The 16,463-nt window shown below is 37.1% G+C and overlaps 2 protein-coding genes across 3 annotated transcripts in view; one reads left to right on the top strand and one right to left on the bottom strand.

Moving 5' to 3' along the window:
• Positions 1-129: 129 nt before the first annotated feature.
• Positions 130-13,318, bottom strand: PDSS1 (decaprenyl diphosphate synthase subunit 1). Of its 2 annotated transcripts, XM_083376194.1 has the most exons (11): positions 13,013-13,318; positions 10,936-11,000; positions 9,337-9,466; positions 9,081-9,211; positions 8,325-8,470; positions 7,355-7,462; positions 7,151-7,260; positions 4,071-4,151; positions 3,808-3,921; positions 2,087-2,167; positions 130-469 (listed from the first exon to the last, which is right to left on the bottom strand). In XM_083376194.1, exons 1-11 carry the CDS (start codon positions 13,187-13,189, stop codon positions 329-331), a joined length of 1,284 nt encoding a protein of 427 aa, XP_083232320.1. In that variant the 5' UTR covers positions 13,190-13,318; the 3' UTR covers positions 130-328. The 2 variants fall into 2 exon arrangements, 1 of the variants encoding a protein (XP_083232320.1); XR_014494087.1 differs by lacking the exons at positions 130-469; positions 2,087-2,167 and adding an exon at positions 5,790-6,751 and having other exon boundaries at positions 3,868-3,921; positions 7,147-7,260.
• A 2,211-nt stretch (positions 13,319-15,529) lies between these two features.
• LOC310650209 (protein adenylyltransferase SelO-like) overlaps positions 15,530-16,463 on the top strand; it is a gene marked incomplete at its 5' end in the record, with an annotated part of 36,064 nt that continues 35,130 nt past the window's right edge. The window contains 2 exons of the mRNA XM_083379041.1: positions 15,530-15,554; positions 15,835-15,850. Of these exons, the coding sequence (XP_083235167.1) occupies positions 15,530-15,554; positions 15,835-15,850 (41 nt within the window). The remainder of the gene's footprint in view (positions 15,555-15,834; positions 15,851-16,463) is intronic.

Genomic DNA, 16,463 nt, shown 5'->3' with positions numbered 1-16,463 from the left:
AATAATTTAATTACACTGATTGTATTTTATTGTTTGTGGCCTTCAGCATCAATAGTGAACAATGTAAACAAATGCCCACATAAAACAAGAAACCTCTTCATTAAAAACATAGGTACCACGTGCTGCTACCAATTTAACAGACTGATTGTGTTTCACTGTTGCATAAGGCTTTCTTCAATAAAAGCATTTCATAAGCCTAGTTACTTAACTAGAACTTTTTTTTTTAAAAAAAAAGAGAACTCCACCAGAAGCAAGCCAAGATGTTCTGAAACAGTTTAGGCACAGTCTGGTAAAATAGCTGCCAGAATCACCAGGAGGAAGAAGAGGATCATTTGTCTCGAGACAAGACAATTTCTGCCAGGTGCATAAGGGCATCTCTTTCTGGAGATGGTCTAAGCTTGCTAATCTCCTTCACTGCTTCATGACAATAACGCTGGGCGAGGTAGGTTGTTTGCTGTATGCCACCGCTCTTAAGAAAAGACGAAAATATTAAAGGAGTTAGTGAACCATACAAAGCTGCTCCTTTCCCATCTTGCAATTTATTTATTTATTTATTTATTTTATTACATTTATATACCGTCCTTTCCCGAAGGACTCAGGGCGGTTTACAGGGTAATTAAAAACCAAGATACAAAAGTTAAAAACAAGTTTAAAAAGAAATTATATTTGTCCCTGTATAAATAAAACCCCAGTTAAAATAAGATTAATCCTCAGCCTGGGCCAGAGAGCTCGAAAAGCCAGGTCTTCAGGTCCCGGCGGAATGAACGGAGGTCGGGGGCAGTCCTCAGCTCCACGGGCAGTTGGTTCCAAAGGGCAGGGCCTGAGAAGGCCCTATCCCTATCAATTGGTTTTGTGAAAGTTTAGCTGACTCTTTTTTAGAACTGCATTTTATAGATCCATACATCTTGAAAGTAAATGTAGACGTAAGCTGCTTTGAAATGTTCCTTATCTCCAATGTGCTTTATACAGTACTACCATGTATGCCATGATTTATGAAAATGGTCCTTGAGTCTTCACACAACTCATTAATATGAAAATTAGCAGGCTGCTGAGAGTAGCTTGTATAAATTACCAACACAATATTTACTTGATCCACTTTCAGTATTATCATCTGTTAGATCAGTGTTTTTCAAACTTGGTAACTTTAAGATGTGTGGACTTCAATTCCTAGAATTCCCCAGCCAGTTTGGTGGCTGAAGAATTCTGGGAGTTGAAGTTCACACATCATAAAATTGCCAAGTTTGAAAAATACTGTGCTAGATACACACCTCTGCAGGAGCTAAAGGCAACTTATATGGGAAACGTATATATCACTTCCCTTTATCCCGTACAGCAATCATTTGAATAAGACTAGGCTAAAGGAAAATGATTTGGCCCAAAGTCATCTTACGAATTTTCATGGCTAAAGATGATCTTGAATTTGGGCCTATTTTCTAGTCCAATCTTTAATTATTACTCCACATTGGCTCTCCATGAACATTCAGATTCTATACAGGAATCTCATGACTAGCTCTTCATGAACATTCAAACAGTTCTATACAGGAATCTCATATGTTTGCTTGCAAAATAGCATGGTTTTATTAAAAAGTTTAATCTGTTCCTATGTAATAATTGCTGTAGCATGAACATGGATTTACTATAGATGCTGTAACTTTATTCTTAGAATAATAGAATCAGACACACAGGATGTCAATGCCAGCTTGATGTGTTTTTCCTAACTGTACTAAAAACATAAAGAGTAGTCCTTGCTTAACAACTGGCCTATTTAGTTATTTTTTGAAGTTACGACAATATTGAAAAATATAACCAGTCCTTGCATTTCCAGTAAGCAGAGTCAACAGAGAAGCTGATAGTAAAACTGCAAGTCACATTTCATGATGTTTCGCTTAATGACCACAGTGGAAGTGAAACTGTAAGCATCATGGTTATGTGATATCTCACTTAGCAATAATGTTGCAGGTCACAACTGTGGTTGTTAAGTGAAGATGTACTTGAATCAATGTTGTATCTATTGATGTTTGGTCTGCAAGGAAAAGTGAAATCACAAGAGTATACCAAATTTTCTTTAATGAAGGTTTTGTCTTACCTGTAATACAAATTCCTGGGCACGTTGGATATCACCTGGGTAAGTGAATCGCCTCATTATCATGGCATTAATTTCTGGGAACTAGAACAGAGAAAATATTATTGCCCCCATCCTAGACAGTTCTTTGCATACTGATACAATCTAAATGCAGGCACAGCTGCATATGAATATTTTTGTAGCTGTTGGATATTTTTCTTCTTATGATACAGAATTTTATTGGAAGCAATCTTGCTGAAGAAGCCTCTCGGCATATTGAGACTTTCAAATGCAGATAGATTAAGAGATTATGTTATCTGACAGTTCTTAATTTGCAGAAAAACAAAGTAAAACTGAGTGGATGAACTGAAAATGTCTGTTTCACTTTAATTCATTTCAAGGAGCCAGAATGGATTATAATATATTTAGGAAAGAAATGGTCACTTGAAAAAAACAAAAAAACAAATATAGCAGTGGATTCTATATGGAATTTGTGCGTATGCATGTGTGACAAATTGGCCCAAAAGTTGGATAAGAATTTTCTTTCTTTTTCCACAGTGTAATTTGGCCAGGACTTACAAGCTTTAGTATCCTTCCTATTGATTACAATAAAAAATTACTCTTATTCAAATCTTTGCAGTCCCCTGAATTCAATCAGGTAGCAGGCACAACTGAAAGGAAGTAGCTATCACTTTTATATTAGTTTGTGAATTTTTCATATGAGATGCAGTAAATGGAGTGAATGATTTAGCAAAACAAGGACAAGTAAAATTGATTTCACATCTAGGGTTTGACAGATATTGGCTTAGTGTGTTATATAAAAGTAAAGGCTTCCTCTTTCCAGTCGTGTCCGACTCTAGGGAACGTTGCTCATCTGTTTCTTGGCCAAGGGAGCCAGAATAATCCAAAGACATTTCCATATCATACGGCTAGTGTGACTATATGCCGAGGTGCGTGGAACATTGTTACTGTCCCGCTGAAGTGATATCCATTTATCTATTCTCATTTGCATACTTTCAAACTGCTAGGTGGGCAGGAACTGGAGCAAGTAACAAAAGCTTACCCCACTGCATGATGCCTGGGTCTCAAACTTAGGCTGTCAACTTTACAGTTTTTAACTGTATGTTATATACAGGAAGGCAATGAAGTTTGTTTTATAAAAGCATGGATAAACCACAAATTGAGAGCCAGTTTAGCCCAGTGGTTAAAGAATCAGGCTAGATGTAGGGAGACCGGGAGTTCTAATCCTGCCTTGGGCACAAAGTGTCCCTTTAGGCCACTCACTCACTTTCAGCCCTAGAAGGGAGGCAATTATTTCTGAAAAATGTTGGTAAAAAAATTATAGGGATCTGTCCAGGCAGCCTTTAAGAATCAGGCACTGAACCCCTCCCCCCAATTAATATAAAAGTTATATCCAACTTCCAACTATGTAAAATCATGGCACATTCAAACCCAGACAGATATCTACCTTTAACTTTTAAGGATCCAATCAATAAACTTAACCATGCCTTGTGTTGCTAATTTGACTTAGGATAAATAGAAATCAGTTAAGGGTTAGTATTATTTTAAGTTATCGCTTCTAATTTGAAAAGCATCTGTAGAGGCTACTTTTCCTTCCTTTAAGCATCTTCCTTATTTTTCTTCAAAGCATGCATACACAACAATACTTCTAAATTTTAGCATCAATAAAACTCAACTAGACATGTAATATCTTGGGAAAAAACTAGAATCTCTGTTGTTCATACCTTCTGGCAAGCAAATAAGACAGGTCCAGTGGCTATTCCAAGTTTAAGGTCCGCTGATGTAGGCTTTCCTAGCTGTTCAGAACATGATGTAAAATCCAGCACATCATCTACTAGCTACAGTAAACAAAGAATATACAATACAAAGTTTACAAGATATCCTTGCAATGATCTAAGTAAAGCATATGTGTATAAATGTTACCAAACCTCCCCCTTTTAATTGATTAAAAGTTCTGTGTCTTGAAGTCATCATTGTTATATGTTACCTGAAATGCTATCCCAAGATTTTTTCCATACAGATATGCAATTTCATGAACTTTTGGATCAGGGCAGCTTAGTACAGAAACCTGAAAAGGAAAAAAAGAATCTTTGGTTATTTCCCATTATTCATTTGGGCCAACAACAGAGAAGCAGACATCAATAACTTCATTCTGTCCAAAGATCTAAAGAGTTTTGGGATCAGACGGACGAGAAATAGAGATATCTTTATATCCAAAAATGGATTAATTTTGAAATATTTAATATATTTGCACATATAACTGCAGGCTAACACATATAATAAGATTATGGTTGCAAAATGATTTGTTAGTTTTACAGTCATCATCAAATTTCATTGTAATATAAGCAGAAACTACAACAAATGCTGACAGACCCATAATTATCCATCAGTTTTATTAACTTTTCTAATATTCTTTATCAGACAGCTAGGTTGATGTATAATCACAAAATAACCAGCAGGGCAAAAACCTATGTTATATTACAGAAAAGTTAATATGACAGATGCTGGGCATTATGTATTTAGGGTACCAAATCTTTTGGCTTTAAACTAGCACTTTAAACTGTACTTGTAAAATAAAGTAAAATCTTCTAAGTCAGGGCTTTTCAACCTTATCACAGATTGTACCACTTTTAGGACATGACAATATTTGAGTACCACCACTGCTTAGCAAGGTGTCAAAAACGTGATGACTAAAAAAAAGGGGTGGGATTTTCGGTTTTACTGATTAGATTCATTTGTTGTTATACAAATGGCTAGTTTATAATATTATGGAAAAGTAAAAAGTTGAGGTTCAATGTTAATGCTTCCTTCTATTGCAACAGAGGAAGTCTGTTCTTCTCTTCTCCCCCTCACTTCCCCCCCCCCATTTTCCTCCCCACTGTATCCTACTATTTGCTTTTGTATTTTTGTATTTTATTCTATAATCTAATAAAATATTACAAACTGTGGAAAAAAGTACAGTTTTAATTTCTTCGGTGGCTATTCCTTTGCTGAATCACTTTCCCTTTGCACTAACAAATGTATGATGAATGTACCCATGTGTATTAATATGCACCACTACCAGCTAGTTCAGGGGTCTTCAACTTGGCAATTTTAAGACTTTGTGGACTTCAACTCCCAGAATTCCTCAGCCATCATGGCTGTATGAGGAATTCTGGGAGTTGAAGTCCACAGGTCTTAAAAGTTGCTAAGTTTGTAGACCCCTGAGATAGCTGGTCAGCCCTTCTTAGCTCTCCTTCCACAGAATAGTAAGAATGCGTGCGCGCACACACACACACGCACACACACACACAAATCCCTTCCCTGTACCCTTAAAGGCACAGCAATCAAGTGCAAAGCAAGAAAGGGTCACAAAATAAACACATAAACTCCCTGATGTTTTTTTTAAGCTGCCTCAGGGGTGTCAATGTGGCAATTGCGAAAAGCTTTAGCTTTAAAATTAAACCTATTTACCTTCAAAGAAAACTTTCTAAAAGCCATAGACAGACTCAAGATAAGGGGTAAAACTAATTAAATTTGTTTAAAGGGATTAAACCTACAGAAGCCAACACTTTGGACTCATTGCTAATCTAAAATACAGACTAAAATATTCCAATAACCAAAGCACACAAAGGAGCCTCTGAATTACAAAACACTGTAAAAACTACAAAAATCATTATGGTAATCCAGTCAAGCTGCCAGCTGATCCAGAACTAAATAAACCCACCTCCTTTCTGACATGCCGGCTTTTCATTTCATCAGCGCTGATTGCATTCTCCTGGCTGGAGAAAACGAACCAGGGGACCTTTTCTTCCAGCAACAACTGCTGCTTCTCTGTCCCTATTTCCTCCTTGCCAGCTGACCTCTCCTTCTCTTTCCCTGTTGTCTTGCTTTGCCCCCTTTCCTGCCCAAACCACCTCCTTTTATAGCCTCTCCTCTGCTCCCCCCCTTTTTCTTCAGTTCACCTCCAGGTCCTGCTACTTCTGGAAGCACCAATGAGCTGGAGCCCTGCTGCCTCCTGGGGCTTCTGCCAGCCCAGATAGTCCTGCAGCTGCAGCTGCCTCTTCCTCGTGTTTGGCTCGCTTTGGCTCATTCCTCTCCCCTGCTACACTGGGCTAGCAGTCGTGTACCACCTGCCATGTGGCAAAGTACCACAAGTGGTACACGTACCACCGTTTGAAATGCCCTGTTCTAAGTTATTCCAAAATTCCGCAATCTGCTCTATGAAATACACTTCTGAAAAATATTTGCACTTGCTCTATTTTTCACGATAAACTCTATCCAGAATTCACTAAGATATGAATCCCTGTGGCGAGATCATCCCCAAGCATGCAAGAAAAAAAATGGTGCTTTCTACCAGGACCTCATTTTCCAAGCATACTATTGGTTTAAGGATTTATAGTCAAAGTTCTACACTCATCTAATACTAATTTTTCATCTAGTACAGGGCTTATATTTAATCCTAGATTAGGAATGCCTATGATCAGCAAGACAGGACTGAGGCTCCATCCATTAGATTGCCCATATATGGTCTCTCATTGCAGGCAATGTTTAGTGTAATCTGTAATCTTTTAAGGTGCTGTGTAATGTTGGTTAAACCCTGGCTTATATAATGGATTCCTTTATTATTATGTGGATTAAAAAATTGGGAATATCTGTTTAGTATTTCGGCTGTCTTCTTGGAGTCACCTGAAATAATGCAGCACAAGGCAAATCAGAAACTTCAAAGAATTCCATTTACTGAAGTATTAAGTAACATCTTGATAGCACAACTGTAAAACCATTATTTGCTCAATCAAATTATTTCAATGTCTTCTCTGAAACTGATGAAGCAGAAAATTAAGTTCATCATAACTGTTTGGTATTTCAAATTCAGCTCCCATTTTTTCATTAGGCTTAATGTATCGGTTAAGTTATTTTCTCTCTATTTTTCTCTCTGGAAAATGAACCGAAGATACCACTGCAGCCATTTTGTCAAAGCCTTTAGATTCATAAGCTTGTTGAAAAAATGGATCAGCCTTCTAATTCCTAATCTGTCTCTCCTCCACACATTAAGATAAATTAACAGAAAAGATGGAACGTACATACTGCTTTACAGCTGTGTGCTATAAGACTTGCAGTCTTCTTAAAAGTTTTTTCGAGGTAGTGAGAAAATCTCTCATTTTCATTTTCTTTGGAACCCAGCTGAAGAAATTCACCTGTAAGAGGTAAAAAAGATCAATAGTTTTAGCAACTAATTGCCAAGGAAATGAAAATTCTGTTATTTCTAGGTATGTTGCTAAAAAGCCTTACCACGCACCAGATCTTCAATCACTTGCGTTATTATAGAAAGGACAGTTGTGTTCCCAATACGTGCTAAAACTAAAGATGCTGTAGAAAGGATGAAATCACCAGCTAAGACTGCCTGGAAAAGAATAATTGATTTTAAAATACTCTATTTGGCACCATTATTCAATTTACAGATTTGCATACCATTTTTTTTAATACAAATCAGAGAACTTACCAACAAATAAATCTGGGGAGCAACATCAGAAATGCAATTACAAAGAACTTTACACACTTTATATTTTTTCCTCAGTTATATAAAATGTTTTCATAATTCAAATTTAGAATAGGTTTGCCAGAATGATAAGACAACGAGAGATTGGAAAGCAATTCTAGGAGTTGAAGTCCATACATCTTAAAGTTGCTAAGGTTGAGAAACACTGCTTTACATTCCTAGAAACTTCATCTAGTTCCTTTGTCTTGAGAAAATTTAGTAACAGGGTTGAGGTGCCACTCTTATCTTCTGCCAAGAGGAACCTTCTTTATATTAAATTACATCAACATCTATTATCTGCACATAGCTAAGAAGACTGAATTCCCTTATATATGTTTGTGGAAGTGTTAACTGCATATACAAAGCTTAACTGAAACACGTTGGCATCCAGCCAAGACCTAGAGTTGTCTTTCTTCAAAAAACAAAAATTAATATCTGCTTTCAATTATTTCACTTTCCTCCCTAATCCTCTTCAATCAACATGCTGTGATCTTGTTTCTTTCCCAGTCCCTGGTTAGAGACCTCTGGGCTTATCAACAATCCTTCTGGAATACTTTACGTATTTCGCTGATTGTTGATTTTTCTCTGGGCTCTTCTTTGGACATATATTTTGTGTCTTTCTTGTGCTGTATTGCTGCATTTTGTGTCATGCAGATTAAAGTAGCAGATAACTCAAGTAGCATTCCCACATCAACAATACTTTCTATAGTTAAGAAAAAATACTTGCCTTCCTTTCCCCCCAGATCTGATTAACAGTAACTTTTCCTCTTCGTGAATTAGCATCATCAATTACATCATCATGAACTAGTGTTGCGGTATGGATCATTTCTGCAATTAATGCTACGGAGCGCTGGCTTGCCTTCACTTCTCTAAGATTGAGACGTGGGAAGAGGATAAGAAAAATGTAGCATGTCAACCCTGTTAGAATAGCTTGAACAATACATAAAAAGACAGGTGATATCTAGTCAGATTCAAAAATTTTGGAGACCATGCAAATTCTTGCCATATCCAGTTATTTTCTGTAATAACTTTCTTTGAACTTATCCATTGGCCTTAACAATTGCCTTTCCATTCTTCTTTCCTCAACTTTGCCTCAACAGTTTTGAAATCAATTATCCACCTCTACATCACATCACATGGCAAATAGGCATGTTTCAATTTGCTAATTTACTAACATTTGTTCTGCTAATAATGAAATGGTATTCATGAGTAATATTTTAGAGCTTGGTAAGTTTATAATGAAATATCTTTCATATTTAATATAGAAGAGGAAGTATAAAATTAAATTTGAAAAATAATTACTGTAACTCGGCACAGTAGCACAGGGAACGTACGTAGTGAGAAATTATTTTCTTTTATTCTAAATAAGAGACATCCATTAAATACAAGATTGAATATCTGCTAAATCTTACTGTCATTATTTGCTTTTGTATGGGAACAAATTTTGGCTGTAATAATTAAAAAATAAAAGATATTTACCCAGAATTGTTATGATGAAAATTACATGCTCTGGCCATTAGTGCCACAATAATTGGTCGAAAGGCCTTCCCTTTACCATCAAAGTAATAGTCACACATTTCTTTAAGTTCTGTAGTAGAAATCCGTAATTCCTGCAGAAAGTCAAAGAAAGCCTTTTCTATATCTGCAAATCTAGATTTGCTTTATGACTATAAAGTCCCATCTAAAGAATGATCTATTAGAGCTTTTTACCCTAGCTCACCAAAAACATATTTACCTTTTTAATATCATCATAGAGATTTTTTAGGTCTTTCCCTCCAAGTTTAAAAGGATCTTTGTATTGTTCATCACTGACTGCTTTACCAAAGCAATGAGTTTGCACTGTTGTATGTTGAAACCTAGCAAAACTTTTTGGGGAAGAAATAAAATATTAAAATAATCCCTGTAACTGAGGCAATTTGGTCATCCCTGCTCAGAAGGATAACTCTATTGCTATCCTGAATAATTGAATTTTTAAAAGAAAATACACAAAAGGAAATAATTCTTCAAGCTAATCTACAAAATTATTCACAAACATTATCTATCTATTATTCAGTCAATACTGAGAAGCAAGAAAGATGTTAAGTTTTCTAAAATCATTAAGTTTGAAGATCTTGGGTGCATCTTGTGCTTGCATTAAGCACCCAAGATACCTTCAGAAGCAATTATTTTCCCATCCAGCAAAATTACTAGTTTTGAGTCTTATACTCCTATCTTGCATTAGCCACATCATAGAAAAAGACTAGCTGTTTGGATCTATAAAGTTATCAAAACCCTAGGAAAAATAGCTTAGGCATTTTATTCAAATGTACTAAGTTATTATCTCTGCGAGGGACATAGTTTTTAAATCTGATATATACATAAAATATTGTACCTTTGTGTGGGCATGCATATGGAGAATAAAGCAAAAGTTATGTTGTGTTAAATTAAACAAATGGAAAAAGCACTCCATTCTACATGGTTATTTTCTTTCCTCTAAAACAGGAGAGCAAAAAATCTAGCGCCAAGCTACATGCTATACAACAGTGTTTTTCAACCACTGTTCCGCGGCACACTAGTGTGCCGCGAGATGTTGCCTGGTGTGCGTGGGAAAAATTGAAAAGTAATTATAAAATACTTTCTTTGTGTTTATTTGATTCCTATTCAAGAGAATTACTTTATATATAGTCAATATAGGCACAGAGTTAAATTTTTTTCTAATGGTGGAGTGCCTCGTGATTTTTTTCATGAAACAAGTGTGCCTTTGCCCAAAAAAAGGTTGAAAAACACTGCTATACAAGATATGAAATTGTAGTTACTGTTCCCACTGCATTAATTTCTTATCTTTGGTGATGTATACCAATATTAGTAAATCACCACGAAGTACCTTATATTACCGGTATGCATACATATACATATGTGTATATCATAAACATAATAGCCAAAATTGCAAGTGATCACCCAGTTTCACAAGATTTTATCTTCCTCATTCACTATTTTGTAAAATTTCAGGCAGAAACATCACATTTCATACAATTACCTATGTGATTCTGGCTATTTTAATTTTTATTTAATTTGAAATGTAATAGATGAGAATATTTGCTCTGGTGGCTTCAGCTGCTATATTAACTTGCTTACATGATGATTCTCAAAAGGTCTTATATATCAGTTTAATGGTTTATAATGAATATTTAATTTGTGTAGCTGTCAAAAGACAGGGAAAAAGACTAAATATTATGATGCATGCAATTTAATATCTCAGTTACATCCTTCACAGTCAAACTTTAAAAGATACTGAAGTTACCTACTTTAGTATGACTATTTTTATAATGTATACAGTAGAAAGCTTTCAACTTACCGCCAACATATACTATACATTTTTGGAAAAAATAGACACAGTCTTTCCCCTAAAAAATTAGTTTTCTGCAGAAAGAAAAAAAGGATATTTATTTATAACCCACTTTTTAAAGAACTACTTTATGCATAATTAAGAAGAGTTACAAAAGTTACTACGGATTCTCCTCGGGTTAGAGTGGCAATTGCTAAGCACATTGATTTGTGCTTTAAATTGTAAGCCGCCCTGAGTCTTCGGAGAAGGGAGGGATATAAATGGGAATAAAAAAAAATTGGAATCAAAACTTCTGTTGCTAAATGATATGGTTTTAAAGTGCGACATGACACAGTGCAACAGTAATCCTGAAAGTCCCAGTTGCCATCATATTCCCAGGACCATATTAGTTAAGTGAAGACTTCAAATGAATGTGACATAGTAAGAGCCGGAAGCCCCATGCAAGCAAGCTGATGCTTAAATGTTGTGGTTGAGTGTGTGGATGTTGTGTGCAGAAGCCATGAGAGCAGATGAGTAGGTGCCACTGATGGGAGGAACAGGAGCAAATCTTTATGTCATCTTTATGACAAGGCATTTTTTATTGCAAACATACTAAGAGGGAAAAAGACAGAATGAGGCTAGTTGACTGAACAAGATTAGAATTCCTAAGTAACCCTATCTAGATTAAGAGGTCAGTGGGGTTTATTAAACAATTTATATGCATAGGGTATTTGAAGCTCAGCAAACAAACAAATCAGCACTCCACAGATTTTCCCCCTTATATCTACTTTTCTGCAGAGATGTTGAGTAGCATACAAGTGGTCCACATACACATAATTGGGGAGGAAAGTTCCCTAGATTTGTTTTAATGAGTTTTAGCAACAGTAGAAGAGGGAAGCAACAGGGAAGCATAATGAATTTCTTTCGTTTGGAAAACTTTGTAAAGAATGTTACTAGATTAAGTCTGTAATAATGGCGAACATCTGTAGCTCAGGTATAGGATGAGGGTGAAGGTTCATTGTCCAAGCTTGTGCATTGGTTTCAAACATTTCATTACCTAGCCTGGTAACGAAATGTTTAGATTAAATCTATTCATTTCTTTATTTGTTTTAGATTACTTATGAACTCCTCCCATAATTTCTCCTGAAGGAATAGTTTTAACAAGTATTGTGAAAATGGGTTCAGATATCTAAAAACGAAATGCAGTGGGCTGAGCAAAACAAATAAACAAAAAAGCCCATTTCATCTCTGACATCTTGCACAGGCCAGTAACTTGTGAAATGATGAATCTGGTTGAAAGACAGCTAGTTTTCTCAAAGTTAGGTGTTTGTTGGAGCAACAACAATACTTTTTATCCCACTTTTTTATATTTTGGCCAACTTGTGGTGATAAGCATACCTAATATCCATGCCTCGTATTTACCAGCCAATATGGGCCATTGAGAATAATGCCCATTGGCAGATCATTTAATATTTCCAATTTGTAAGCCTTTTAACATACCTCCAAGAGAAGCAAACAAACCACATCTTGCTGCAGTCTTACACCCTAGCAGGATTATGCAGCAGGAAATACTGTATTTTCTTTTCTCTGGCCTGTGCTTACTGGCTCCGCAACCCCTCTTTAGTCATTATCTGCCATCCGGTGCCCTCCAAATGTCCCAGGCAACATCTCTCGCCAGCTGCTCCCCGACACTTCTGCAGCGCACTAAGCCGGGCAAGGCGCTTAGGTAACTAACTTCCTTATTCAACGCCTCAAGCTAGGAAAACGCTTCCCTTTCCGCTCCTCGTTTTCTCTTCCTTCCCTCGCCATTTCTTAAGAATACCATCCCCCAAGCGATACTGGGTTAATACAGTCGCCCCATATCTCAGGGCATCGGGGTCGCTTCGGTGGCTCGCCTTAGCAGAAGCCATTGCTTTGCAAGCGCTGGGCTGCTTCTGGAGGATCCCAAAGGCGCTCCCCCCACCTCAGCCCGCTTCCTGGTGCAACCCCTTCCTTCACCCGCGCTTTGGGCTCTCTCCGGGATCGGCTCCTCCGCCGGCGCCAGCGATGGCTGCGCCCATTCATTCCCTTCGTGACCTCCATTCGCCCCAAGTGCAGCGCTACTTACGGCTGTCTTCAGCATTGGCGCCACTAGTCCATCGCCCGGCTGCTGCTTAGTGACGCCGCCGCCGCCGCCGCCACCACCACCCAAACTGCAGCTTCGCAAGCTGCTCAAGAGTCTCGCCGTCCGGGACGAAGCGGCGCACGAACAGCAACAACAGCGAGGCCGACACCAGAGCGCCATGGCTTCCGATTCAGATCAGGCGAGGCCGCCGCCTCTCGCTGCCGCTGTTCTGAGATAGGAGTAGGCCCACCCCGCGATCGCCTCGTTTGCGACGGCGGCAGCGACCCGGACGCGGAAACCCCGGCCTTGGGCAACGTGAGTGTGGTTATGGCCACGCCGCCTCCCGGAGCAATTTCCAGGAAACGCTTCGGAGAGACTTATGAGGAGGGAGGGAATGGCGGGGTGGTGCAAGAAGAAGGCGAGGTGGGATCAGTCCTCCCATGATTCTCTGGCGAAAGACGGAGTCGTGATTAGATCTGGATTTAACTCGGCCTGAGTTGCCTCCAGCCATGGGCGCGGCTGGTACCAGCAAACGGCCACGTGAATAGAATCGCGTTCTTCTGTCACACGTCACTTAAGATTTGTATTAGAGAGGTGGGAAAGAGTTAAGTCTGACTAAATATATTTCTAAGAAAAGATGGTTAGAAGGATTGTGTCACAATGATGGATGAAGCTCATCTTTGGGATCTTTTAATAACAACACCACTTTTAAGCGTCTTTAATAATGTAATTTAATAATGTCAGCGTCTGCGTCTATCAGTGTAATTAGGAATTAACTCTTGGACACAAGCATACCTCGTTGATTCTATGCTGGGCCACTGCCCTAGCCTAGCCTAGATCCCCTAGCCTAGATCCATAAGTAGGTAGGGCATTCATAATTGCGTATCAAAAAGAGGAAGGAGAATGTTAAAAGTTTTTGAAGGGTCTGAAATTCTTACATCTGTTGATGGAAAAAAAAAAGGAAATGGATGAAGCAAGGTGTAAAAATTAGACCAAATGTTTAGTCGTTTAAGATCTGCAATTCAGACGCGATCTTGAAAGGGAGTATATGTGTTAACTGAACTCCCAAAAGTATTGTGCTAAAAAGGGAAAAAAGATAACCTCTGTTTATACAGGGAAGGGGAAAACATAGATACATTATGATGATAAACATGACAAAGAGGAAAAACTTAACAGAAAAGGGAGAGAAAAGATCTATATCTGGGGTCTCCAACCCCTGGTCTGGGAACCAGTACTGAGCCGTGGCATGCCAGCAACTGGTCTGCACAAACAAGGAAAGCCCCATCCACAGGATGCAGGCAGCACACAAAACCATGCCCCCTCCAGTCTGTGGAAAACCTCTCCACGTAACTGATGCCCAAAAGGTTGGGGACCTCTGATCTATATAATAAGTATTGATAGCATTATAAAATTAATTAAAAGTTAACATTAAATGTAGGCCACACAGAAACATATTTCATCTTCTCATTTTTAGAATACTCTTCAAAGATAATTAATAAATTCATACCTGGATCCAATCCTTATAACCAGTAGGGTAAGTTTTTTTCTATTTGCATAAAATTATTTTGAAAAGAATTAAGTTCATTTAACATCTGGATGAATTCGTTCTTCAAAATGGGATATTCCAGTTCTCAATTCTAACATTCAGATATGTAAGTTATATAACTTGCATTTTACTTTTAAAATTATGAATATGGTTGAATGGTTGGCTTGTGTTCAACCATTAAATTTCTTAAGAATCCCAAAATTATAGGTATTCCTATGGTTACTTGACCATCTAGATCACATTTTGTGGTTAGTTCATGTTAGTATATTGCTAGATTACTGTCTCAATCACTATCATTCTTTTGTTTCATAGTGAGGCAGACTGTCTCTTAGATCCTCAGAGTTGAATTCATTTAGTGAAGCTATGTCAAGGTAAAAATCAGCATCTTAAAAGGAATCCAGAATATGAGCACAGATTTTTTTTTATAAACTACCCAATTTCCATTTGGTGATATGATTTTTATGCCAGGAAACTGCTAATTTGCTTGAATTGATAAATAAGAATACTATTTAGTGGTAAATATAGCCAAAACATGATACAGCCACTGAAAATAATATCAGGAAAGATTGCCACTGGTGGAGAAAATGTAATTGCACATCAAAATAATTGATCATTGAAATTTGGAAATACATGGTCAGCCCATGACCATGATTATTTAACTACTTTGAGAGAAGTAGTCCTTGGTTAATGATTGTGATTGAGACAGGAATTTATTTCACTAAGTGATGTGGTAATAAAGCACAACATCAAGTCACTGCACTACTTAATGACAGCAGTTTTAGCACATCTGATTGCTATTGTTAAGCAAATTCCAGACCATCATTAAGCACAATGTCACATGGCTGCCATTTGTGTTGCTTATCAGAAGCCTGCAGTGATGGTTGCAAATGATAATCATGACTGTGGGATGCTGCACTGTTATAATTGTTAACTAGTCACCTAGCCTGCGTTCATGTGATAATAGGGTTATTATGATGGCCAGAACATTGAATATTGGCTGTAAGTAACATCCGTTCTACACCATCCAAAGTTTGAACAATTGCTGAACAAGTGGTTGTTAAACTATGAGGTATTTGGTCTACAGTGCTCTTTGAAAGGATATCAGGAAAATGGAATAATTGATTTAACAAGAATAATTGATTGGACAGGAAGGCAAATAAAGAAGTAAAATAAAAATATTAAACTTCCTGATAACCTATATTTCTTTTTTTAATAAATATTAATTTTCTGTTTTTACAAGCAAGTGCCTAACAGACAACGTGATGACTGAGTCTATTAGTGATTCCGTGGTACATGTAAGCTTCTTCAAACTAAATCCAATATTACACCCTCCAGTACATCCTCTCTTCTTCTGGTAGTAGACATTTTTCCACACTAAGCAAATACAATTCTTATTGTTGTGAGTAAATATACAATTGCCTATCAGCATTTGTTAGATTTTTCTAATAGTGTCAATAATATCAGTTTAGAATATCTTTTATAACAAAAGCATATCTTAACTGCATTTGTACTCAATATCCATTTATTCAGTCTATATCCTATTTTTGCTTTTTTCAATTTTAATTCCCCATCCATGTTCAAAATATCCCAATCATTTATAATTTCAGAACAAGTTATTTTTGGGTAACCAAAAGCTTCCTTTATTCAAAGTTCTTAGCATCTTCTTATTTCCGTTTTCATGCCAAGATATTATATTCTGATTACAAATCCTATCTATCTAGTTATAACAACACTTCAATTTCCAGTCATCTATTCTTAACCATATTCAAATATCTAATTGGAAATATAATATCCCCTCTAAGAGGTCAAAGCTTTTGTTTCCTTCAGTCTTATTCTAGCTTTCTTCTTCCTTTGCCAATTAACTTTCCGAGTCAGTGCATTTGGATCATCAAATAATTATTCCTCTAT

This window comes from Vipera ursinii, assembly GCF_947247035.1.
Source record: "Vipera ursinii genome assembly, chromosome: Z".
Taxonomy (NCBI): Eukaryota; Metazoa; Chordata; class Lepidosauria; order Squamata; family Viperidae; genus Vipera; species Vipera ursinii.
The sequence above is the reverse complement of the archived record's forward strand: the minus strand, read 5'-3'. Positions and strand labels throughout refer to the sequence as shown.